A 10933-nucleotide genomic window follows, 5' to 3' on the forward strand; every position below is an offset into this window, starting at 1 on the left:
TGTTCCCGTCGTTCCCACCCCCGAGCACCAGAACAGTGTCTCAGAGCAGGCTGGCTCAGGCCCCACTCCCCAGGAGAGGACAGTGAGCCCCGCCCCCGGCCGCTCCCTGTCCCCGCAGGGCCGCCCTCTCCTCCGCCTCTGGCTGACCAGCCCCTGCTCTGCCCGCAGCTCTCCCGGGGCCGCCGTCCACCCCAGCCATCCTGTCGGCCTCCAGCCGGGGCATCACGCTGACGTGGACGGCGCCTCGGGGCCTGGGCAGTGCCCGCCTCCTGGGCTACCTGATTGAGAAGCGCAAGAAGGGGAGCAACACCTGGACCGCCGTGAACGACCAGCCCATGCCCGGTGCGCAGGCCTGAAAGGGCGCTCCTCACTGGGCCCCTGACAGCTGCTTAGCCCCCTCCTGGCTCTGGGTGCCTTAGCATCAGATTGGTTTAACGCAGTGGGCCTCGCCTGGGATGATCGTGCCCCTAGGAGACGTTTGGCAATGTCTGGTGACATTTTTTGGTCATCACAATTCGGGTTTGTATGTGTGCTACTGGCTTCTAGTGTGAAAAGGCCTAGGATGACACTAAACACAGGTGTGCCTACAATACACAGGTCAGCATGCCCCAGCCCGCCCCCTCCCAACAAAGAACAATCTGGCCAAAACGTCAACGTTTGCTGAGGTTGAGAAACCTCATTTTAATGGAAGAAACAGTAGGCTGGAAGCTAGAGATGGAACTGTTAGCCAGAGCCCCCTCTACTTCTGGCCTTGACTTGGGGCAGCTCACTCCTGTCTAGATCTCAGTTTTCTCATCCATAAAATAAAGTGTCCCCTGACCCACCAAATAGTTCCCTAAGAAACTGCTTTCTGAGATGAGAAAAACCAGGAAAGTCCAAGTGGGCAGATGTCAACCCTTGGCATTTCTGTGGTGCTTTATGCTCTTTGGAGTATTTTCCAACTACATGCATGCTATGGAAGCTAAGGTGTGCAGAGAGAAGGGAAATGGAAAAATTGTCAGGAGAACTGGCAGGGGGAGACCCTCTCAGGACCCAGGCTCCTCATCTCTCCAAGATGAGATGAGAACTCAGGAGATACCAGGATCCTCCCAACTTCACTATTTTGTGGTTCTATTTTATTCAAAGATGACAATTTTGTGAGGCAGAGAGGATCCGAGGGGTTAAGGGTTTTTTATTGTTTTTGTTTATTTTCCCCAAGGCTGCCCAGCAAGTTAGTGGCTGAGCCAGACAGGCATCCGGGGCCCCTGATGTCGACCAGGGAGGCTTTCCCCCGTGGAGAGAACTGGGTCACACCCGGTTGGCTGGATGGCGGGAGGGATGTGTTGGGCTCACGCTGCGTCTTCTCCAGAGCTCAGAGGCTATGCAGCTGTCTCCCCGGCCCCCGGTCCCAGCGGGGTCGGGCTGACGTGGGGTGTGCCGTTGACAGAGAGGAGGTGGACCGTGGTGGACGTGCGGCAGGGCTGTCAGTATGAGTTCCGGATCACGGCTGTGGCTCCCTCAGGCCCCGGAGAGCCTGGGCCCCCGTCGGATGTCACTTTTGCTCGGGATCCCACAAGTGAGTGGAGCACCAACCCAGGGGGCAGTGAGCATGGGGTAGCTCTGAAGCTGGTGGGACAGGACAGGGAGCCGCAGGTCAGGGACAGCCCCTAAGGAAATGGTTGGGGAGGGCCAGAAGATACACACCAAAAGGCGGCTGGGGCTGGTGTATCCTAGGGGCCAGGGAGGGGCACGAGCCCCTAAAATGAGAGCAGACAGGCTGAGGCCCGGCAATGGGGAGTGACTCTCCCAGGATCTTTCACTCACTCTCCTGCCTCCGGGCAGATCAGTGCCCAGGCAGGCCAGTGGCCCAGCCTGATAATCACCACTCATCCCAGTGAGGAGTTCTCATTCCTGGTGAGTCAGAGGGGAACCTCAGCCATCAATGCTCTTTCCAACAAACATGTGCTCAGCACCTACTTGGTGGCCACCATTGTTCCAGGAACGAGGTGAATAAATCTTGGTCTCTGCCCTCGAGAAACTTACATTGTGAGACAGCATTTCCCTATTGGTGGTCATGGAAACATTAGGGCACAGAGAGGAGCAAATAGACACTCTGAGAACATCAACAACTGGCCTGTGATCAAAGATGTGTGTGACATGTCACTTATGATATTTACAAGTCCCACAGGAAAGAAACCAGTCTAACTTTGTTTGATCTAGATTTCCCAAACTTGGGTAAACAATACCATTTCTATAACACACCTATTCAGAACTTCAGGCTAGCATTGCCAGGCACACACCTTGGAACACGATGCTCTATAGTCCTCGTTCCCTACTGACTTTGCCAATAACCAGTCATCCAGGTAGCAGCACTTTTCTGGTGTTTGCTGGACTGGCCAGGTGACTAATCCCTCGAGAACACTTTTGTACCCCCACAGGACCTGGCGCAACCATAAGTGTTGAGGGTATTTGGATGACTCCAACACAAACGCAACATTCTATAAGAACAATCGTTCAAATGGCATCTAAGTTTTAGTCCTATCAAGGGATGGAGCATGGAATGGAGGGACGAAGGAGGAAGGCTGATCCCTGCATCGTATTCCTTGCAAGTGGACCAAGCCTCTCCTATGATAATGACCCTCTTCATCAGTGATGGGGAATGGGGAGATGGGTGGGATAAGCGGTGCCAAACAGTAGCCACCCCCATCATTACATTTCCTTGGTCCTTGCTACTAAGTCTGGTCCATGGACCAGCAGCCTCACCTGGTAGCTTGTTAGAAACGCAGCCTCTCAGGCCCCACCTTAGACCTACTGAGTCAGAATCTATATTTAAAACAAAATTCCCAAGTGATTTGTATACAGATTAAAATTTGAAAACTTTAAAATTTTCCCTGGACCACTGGTTCTTGAACTTCACTGCATATTTAGAAACACCTACGCAACTCCTAAAATTCCTGATGCCTAGGCTGTACCAGAGAACAAATAAGCCAGAATCTCAGGGGGTGGTCATGGGGGAGCTAGCCACGAGAATGTTTTAAAGCTCCCAGGTGATTCTCAAACTCCCAGGTTTGAGAACCAGAGCCCAACGTCCTTTCATATGCATCATGCCTTTGCTTGTTCCCCACTCCCACATTCCCTGTAGTACTACTGTGTCCATTTAACAAGTGAAGAAGAAGAACATTTCAGACCGAATGCCCAAAAGGCAGAGTCTTGACAAGAGGCTTAGAGTTGAGAATAAAAAGATATAGAATTCTACCTTAGGGATCATGGAGTCTGAGAGGTGGTCAACTGAAATACCAATTTTCAGGAATTATGAAAGGATAGTTAGAGGGAAAGGGTGAGATCAGATCATTTTGGCAGATCATTTGGTGAGTGAGTAGAAGAGTCAGGGGAGGCTTCCTGGAGGAGGTGACCTGGGATCTGTGGTGCATAACTGAGGCAGACTACAGGAGAGAGTAGGGATTCCATTCCAGGCATGTGCTTCAGGAATGTCTATAGGCAGAATTCCTAAGCAAAAGAAATTCCCAGTCTCCCACAAGGAAGGCTGATGAATATCCATGCTGAGTAGTCTCCCTCAGGAGGGGGTGATTTTATTCCTGACATTTCCATGTCGCCCGGCCAGGATGCCCTGGGCCCGTGCGGGATCTCCAAGTGATAGACAAATCACCCACCAGCCTCACCCTGAGCTGGGCCCGGCCAGATGCCCAGGATGGGGACGAAGCCCAGGGATATGTGGTGGAGCTGCGTGGCTCAGACAGTCTCCAGGGGAGTCCATGCCATGTGGGCACTGTGGCAGCCACCACCTACACAACCAAGGGGCTTCGGCCCCGAGAGGGCTACTTCGTGCGGGTGACAGCTGTTAATGACGCGGGCCACAGCCAGCCCACTGCCCTGGACGCCTTAGTCCAAGCCGTGCCCATTTCCAGTGAGTGCAGTTTCCTTCCCGTAGCCCTGGGTCCTGCAAGCCCTTCCGGAGAGGGCCCTCTGAGCAGGATCATGCACCTGCTGACCCAGGATCCCCCTCTCTAGTTAAGTAAAGGGACATTTATGAAGCACCTACTATGCACTAGGCTCTGGGCTAGGTAGGCATTTTTAAAAACGCACTCTCATTTACAACTCAGGACAATCCTATGAGGCTAATATTTTTATCCCCAGTTGACAGAGGAGGAAACCAGGGTCAAAGGTATTTGGAGTCAAAAGTATCTGACTCCAAAGTCAATGCTCTCTCCAGATTCTGTACTGCTTTCTAAGCGTGGCCTAAGAAGGACAAGTGCTGCTCAGCTCACGCGGTTCCTGTGCAGAACCAAACACGCAGCACGCTCCCAGCTCTCGAAGGGTGGGCTAGCACCTCCCTTCCTTCTTTACTAGCCACAGGCGGCTGGCTTGTCTTTGACCCAAGCTGACACTGAGCAATACAGCTGACGACAAGGGGGCCCTGTACCGTGAAAAGCACACTGTCCAGAGCTCTAAAATCTCATCCTGGTTTTGCCCCTAACACAGTGTAAATTCAGCCAAGTCAATTCCTATCTCAGAGCAGGTTCCTCACCTGTAAAATCAAGACGTTTGATTTGTTTTTCCCTGGCTTCCTCCGTCCTGCCTCCTCCAGCCCTCTCCCTGACAGCCTCCTGTTCCCAGCCTCCACCCCTCTCCTAACGTGTCCCCGTCACCTCCTACAGCTTCCGCCCTCAATTCCCCTCCTGTCTCTCTTCCCAGGGGCTCCTTATCAACTAAACTAGCGCAGCCTTCCCTCTCCAGCTCTGCCCAGCTGGTGACGGGGGCCGGGGCCCAGCCGCGGAGGGAGGTGATGGGCCATCTTGTCTGTTCCAGTCCGTCCCAAGTTCCTCATGGACTCCAGCCAAAAGGACTTGCTGACGGTCAAGGCTGGGGCCACGGTTCGTGTGCCCGTCTCCTTCGAGGTGAGTGTAACTGTGGGGATGTGGGGAGGGGGCCCAGAAAGGCCAAGGGAGACAGACTCAGCCCTGAGGTTCTCCTTCTCTTCCTGTTCACTTTCTGCCCCTCGTCAGTGGCCGGGGCTTGTGCTGGAAATTAGGAGACGCGAGGAGAGCGGGGCCTGAAGGCACAGCTCTCACCTGGGCCCCTGGGAGCCATTCTGCACAGGGTCTACAAATCCCTCTAGTGGTAGCTTCTGGGACTGCACCTCCAAACTAGCACGGCCACTTTTCTCCACCTCTCCTGAGTCTGAGAATTCAGGGGGCCTGCAGCGTAGGTAATCCCCCTTTGACTTCAGAACGTATTTTGTGCAAGGACATAACCTTCATTTGACTCAGGATGATCCTCAGCCAACACCACCTGAGTCTCTGTATAGTAAAGCTGTACAGTGTGGTGGTTAAAAGCAGATTACCTGGGTTCAAATTCTGGCCTCATCGCCCTACAAGCTGTTTGACTTTGGACAAATATCTTCTGTGTCTCAGTCTCCTCTCATCTGTCAGATGAGGATAATAAGAGTAACTTCTCTGAAAGGGCTTTTCTGAAGATTCAAGGAATTAATACATGGGAAGCACATGAACAATTGTGGCATACAGCACACACCAGATTTAAGTTACCTATTATTATTAAAATTATCATCATCATCATCTATATGGGAAGCTCATAGATTGCAGAACCAGATACAAACCCAAATCTTCCTAACTCTAAATTACATGTTCTTAACCATGAGACCATAATAATAAAAAGGATAATTATGAAATATTTAATATACCTGTGTCCTAGGCCCTGTGCTCTGTGCTCTCCATGTATTATCCTCATCCTCACCTCCCAGAAGACTATCATGAACTGCTAAGGTTCACGTGGGAGCTGGCGGCAGGGACCTCAGGCAGCTGGACTGGCCTCCCTGCCCTGTCAGGGTCACCACTCTTCTAGGCCTTGCTGGGATCCCCCAGTCATCGTCCATGTCATCCTGGGCTCTGCGGTCCCCTCCTCCTTACTCTCATCTACCCCCATTTGAATCCAGACCTCAAAATACTCGGAATATTACAACAGCAGCTCATTGCTCACAAAATAAAGCCCAGATGCCTGCGAGGGTGTGCCCTTGAGGGCACTCTATATTTTTGTGCCCCCTCCCCCTCCTAGCTTCATCTCCCATCCCACCCCCAGCACCCACCTGCCATCCCCACACTCCATCCCCACCTCTATACCAGCCTTTCCCGATACGGGCACTTGCCCTGCTCTGTTTTTGCTCAGACTGATTTCTCCTCCCAGAATGTTCTTCCCCCCAGCCCTGAGACCCAGTTTAAATATCGTCGCTTCCACAAAACTTGTGCTCCTCAACTTTGCCCTCCTCCCTTTTCCCAGGCTGCCCCCATGCCTGAGGTCACCTGGATGAAGGACGGCTTACCCTTGCCCAGAGGGAGTGTGACGACCGCCACGGAGGGCCTCACCCAGCTTCTGATTCCTGCAGCTAGCCTCTCGGACAGCGGCCGCTATGCCGTGACGCTGAGGAGCCTGCAGGGAAAGGAGGCTACCCACAGCTTCCTGGTGAAGGTGGCAGGTGAGGCAGGCATGGGCTGGGGCTCCCGACAATGGCCTGGCCCCTCGCCAAACCCTGGGGCTTCCCGCCTGGCCGGGCATAGGTCTCGGCTGTACCACCAGGCCTGGGACCACTCCAGCAACCCTCCCCGGGTGCAGGAAGGGAGGGTCCCTGGGGGGTTTCATCGTTCTTCTGCCGCAGGAACAAAGGGGCAGTTGTTAAGCCACACCGCCTCACCTGACCTCAGTTATTCTTTTTTTTTCCTTAAAGATTTATTTATTTATTTATTTCTCTCCTCTTCCCCCCCACCCCAGTTGTCTGTTCTCTGAGTCTATTTGCTGTGTGTTCTTCTTTGTCCGCTTCTGTTGTTGTCAGCGGCACGGGAATCTGTGTTTCTTTTTGTTGCGTCATCTTGTTGTGTCAGCTCTCCGTGTGTGCGGCGCCATTCCTGGGCAGGCTGCACTTTCTTTCGCACTGGGCAGCTCTCCTTACAGGGCTCACTCCTTGTGCGTGGGGCTCCCCTACGGGGGGTCACCCCTGCGTGGCAGGGCACTCCTTGCGCGCATCAGCACTGTGCATGGGCCAGCTGCACAAGGGTCAAGGAGGCCCCGGGGTTTGAACTGCGGACCTCCCATGTGGTAGACGGACGCCCTAACCACTGGGCCAAGTCCACTGCCCCTCAGTTATTCTTTAAGTCAATGAGCGCAGGTCTCACTCCAAAGGCCCCTGGGAAGTTGTCTGTGGTCCTGGTTCAAGAGAAAGTTTGCCTCAGCTGTGATGCCCACACAGCCTCCTCTTCAAGAAGTTCTGGATATTTGGGCATGATGAAACAGACTGATAATGGGGGCTCTGTAACCTGGTTTTGTGAAACCTCTCCAAAAACAACTCTCTGTATCCTATATCATTTTAGTTTAAAAAACGAAGTGAACTTCAATTAGTTTTGGAGACATTTCCCACCCCCCTAGAGATACCTGTGGAGCCCTGGCTCCAGCTACCAGTTTTCCCTGACGACCCCTAGAAGACTTTGGGGGACTGGGGGAGGCCGCGGGAGAAGGTCGGGGTGTTTCCAGGCGCCTAGCTGGGTGCCCCTCTGAACGCGGGCTCTCCTGCAGCGTGCCCGCAGGCGCCAGGGCCCATCCGCCTGCGGGAGAACGTGCCGGGGACGGTCACCGCCGAGTGGGAGCCCTCTCCGGACGAGGCCCGGGGCGTCCCGCTGCACTACGCGGTGCTGACGTGCTCCTCGGCGCATGGCTCCTGGCGGGAGGCAGCCGACCGCATCCACACCCACCGCTTCACCCTCCTGGGCGTCCTCCCGGGCCACGAGTACCACTTCCGGGTGGTGGCCAAGAACGAGTTTGGGGCCAGCGAGCCCTCGGACACCAGCCAGCCCTGGTGCATCCCCCGACAGCGAGGTGAGTGGTCCCCGGCGCCTGGGCAGAGGGGCGCAGCCAGGAGCGGGGGCCTTTCAAATGTCCTTCACGGTAGACACTTTACCCATTTCTTTATCTTGTTTCATGGCATCCAGATAGCCTCAGAAATATGACTGCTTTTGTTTTTTGCAAATCTTGGCAGTTTGTGTTATCTGGCTGAGCGATGCATAAGAGCAGGGCATAATTTCCTGAATGGCTGCCTGACCCCATTTTATTATTATTTTTTTAAAGTAAACTTTATTTCAACTTCAAAAAAAAAAAAAAAAACAGTGAAAAGGCAGATTAACAAATTATGGAAGCATTACTCTAAAAAATTCTTTCCAGGCACATTTATCACATTTAATCCTAAAAACAAACTCTGTTGTTTCTCCAGTGCTCAGAAAGATACATAAACGATGAGCACAGATTGGTTAAATGACAAGACCAAGGCCTCCTGACTCCATTTTAAACCTTTCTGAAGAATAACTCCATAATTTTATCACTTTTCTCAATATCCTTTCTTCTTTTGATTCTCTCTATGTTCTAAGTTGTCCACAGTTAAGGCAGATTAGTTGTGATTTTTTTAGAAGGTATTTTAAGAAAAGATAAAAAGAGAGTCAAGTCTTGGAAGCCAAATTTGCAGGTGACATGTAGGTCAGCCAGATGACCGCCTTCCCGAGGTAGCGCCGTAGTTCCTTCTCCTCATACTTTCTCCTTCCACCTTGCTTTGGCGAGGCCTTCCCCAGTTTTGGACCCGCCTCACCCACACTTTCCACCGCAGACAGGTTTCCAGTGAAGGTTGCGCGCTCCCGGGAGCCCGACCTGAGCCAGAAGCCGCGCTTCCTGGTGGGCCTGCGGCCCCACCTGCTGCCGCGCGGCTGCCAGTGCTGCATGAGCTGCGCCGTGCGCGGCTCGCCCCGGCCGCGCGTCAGCTGGTTCAAGGACGGCCGCAGCCTGGAAGGAAGCCCTGCGGTCTACAGCACCGACGTGCTGGGCGTGTGCTCCCTCGTCATCCCCAGCGTCTCCCCTGGCGACGGCGGGGAGTACCAGGCCGTGGCTGAGAACGCGCTGGGCCGGGCTGTCAGCACGGCCGCCCTCATCGTCTTAGGTGAGGGGGCCTGGCAGTGGGCGGGCTGGCGGGGGAAGGAGGGCCCGAGGGGCAGCCACCGCCCGCCTTCACGGTCCCCCTCTGGAGCCACTGGGCTGCGGCAGAGGAGGGCTGCGGGTCAGCAGACCAGACTTCTCGGCCTGCGCTACGTGAGCCCTGCTCTCTATCCCGCCCTCGCTGGCCCTCCTGAGACTGGATTTGCCCATCTGTAAGATGAGGTAGTGGCACTAGGTCAGCGATAAGCAACCCTTGGCTAAAGGAGCCCCACACCACCCACCTCCGCTTCCCAGGGCGGCCTTGCAACCATTGCAAGGTGAGATACTAAGAGGCTTCGCTGTACTGCTCCTTCCTACATATGCCCAGATGTGAACACTTAGCACCTAAAAGCTCTGCGTTTGTCTCATTGGTAGTCTCCTTTTCAGTAAAGCAGATAATATATGTGGATAAGAATATAGTATTTCCTCTATAGTACTTTAAGCATTTTATATTTTGAATAGCATAGCAAAAAGTAGTCAAAAGGAACCTCTAAACATGTCTCATTATTCAGAATTGGCATTTGTGCAACAACTCTTCTCTCTGGGGCATTTAAGCCGTGACACCCAGGAAGCCACTCTCAAAGCACCCCAACTTGTGCGTGCACTTAGTGCAAGGTGGTCACGATGACCAGAGGGGCCGGGGACAGACGCTGCGGCTCTGGATTTGACCCCACACATCCTAACAGCAGAACCCAAGGCCTGCCTCCCTGCTGCGCTGCAGCCACCCCTTAATCAGGTGTGGGAGGCGCCGCGGCCCCTTCAGACTAGCTTGGCAATCCTGGCGCTTTCTGTCTTGCAGAATCCAGCTCCTAGCCCCGCGGCACTCTGGGTGGCCCTGCCCAGCCCCACAGCCACAGGACGGATGACTGACAGAAGCTTCACCCTTGACATTGACACTGATACCGGCCTGGGGAGTGAACCCCGAGGGCCTGGAGGCCACCGGCAGTGCCCACAGCCCCATGGAGATGGGAGTGAGGGCCTGCGGGAAGAATCGGGCAGGAGGACGCGGAGTCCTTGGGAAGAAAAGGAAAGGGGGGGATTCAGCCTCCTGACCCCATGCTAAGGCACCAGGTGATGGGATGACACTGAGCACCCCCACCATCTGGGTTTCCTTCTTCCCCACTTAGGAGACCCAGGGGGAACCTGTCTGCAGGATGCAGGCACACTCCTTGGTTCCCGAGTCAGGGTGCCCTGGAGGGAGGGAGGGAACATCTGGGCCAGCTGTGACCACACGGAGGGAAAAGTGAGGGACGAGGAGGGCCTGGGTGAGGCCTGGGACCTCAAGGCTGTGTGTTTGGGGGCTGGGGGTACCCTCTGTATTTTTCTTCATTAAAACAGATTTATACAGGCAAATCATTTGCAAATTAATTTGCAATTGATGTGTTGGAGGAAAGAGTCCCAATGCACAGCCTTTCTCCCAGGCTGCAGTTGGGATGGACGGGCTCTGGCTCCAGGGAGGACCTGAGTCGGAATCAGACTCCTCTCCTGGAGTGCAGGCCTGTGCAGCTGATGGCGAGGGTAAGAAGAGCAAGGAAGGCTGGACGTGCTGCCAGGGAGAGGCTCCCCTCACTCGTGGCCCGGCCTCCTACACTGCTCTGGCGAAAACCCCGTGAGCAGCAGGGGAGAGGCCTCCTGGATGTCGTGTGTGGGGAACACAGGCCAGGCGGCCAGCAGCTCCCATGCGCCCGTCATCTCCCAGGACCAGAGAGGGTTTGCGTTTAGGAAAATCCTATTCCAGGATCTGCTCCATGGGCCCGTCAGAAGGGGTGGGAGAGGGACCACCGAGCACAGGAGGATCTGACTCTCCCTTGAGGCCCGGAGGGGCCCCTCCTCACATTCTCATAGCCCCCACTATCCCATGTCACGGGAGGATGCCTCCTTTGCCTGGGAAGAGCCTCTGTGTAACCTGCCTCCC

The 10933-nt window shown here is 54.4% G+C and overlaps 1 protein-coding gene across 1 annotated transcript in view; it reads left to right on the forward strand.

Moving 5' to 3' along the window:
- IGFN1 (immunoglobulin like and fibronectin type III domain containing 1) overlaps nucleotides 1-10319 on the forward strand; it is a 28731-nt gene extending 18412 nt beyond the window's left edge. Inside the window, 8 exon segments of the mRNA XM_071207302.1 lie at nucleotides 169-342; nucleotides 1427-1555; nucleotides 3602-3904; nucleotides 4807-4895; nucleotides 6292-6487; nucleotides 7579-7878; nucleotides 8657-8983; nucleotides 9818-10319. Coding sequence (XP_071063403.1) covers nucleotides 169-342; nucleotides 1427-1555; nucleotides 3602-3904; nucleotides 4807-4895; nucleotides 6292-6487; nucleotides 7579-7878; nucleotides 8657-8983; nucleotides 9818-9831 — 1532 coding nt within the window. The 3' untranslated portion in view covers nucleotides 9832-10319.
- The last annotated feature ends 614 nt before the right edge of the window (nucleotides 10320-10933 follow it).

This window comes from Dasypus novemcinctus, chromosome 13 (assembly GCF_030445035.2).
Source record: "Dasypus novemcinctus isolate mDasNov1 chromosome 13, mDasNov1.1.hap2, whole genome shotgun sequence".
NCBI classification, from domain to species: domain Eukaryota; kingdom Metazoa; phylum Chordata; class Mammalia; order Cingulata; family Dasypodidae; genus Dasypus; species Dasypus novemcinctus.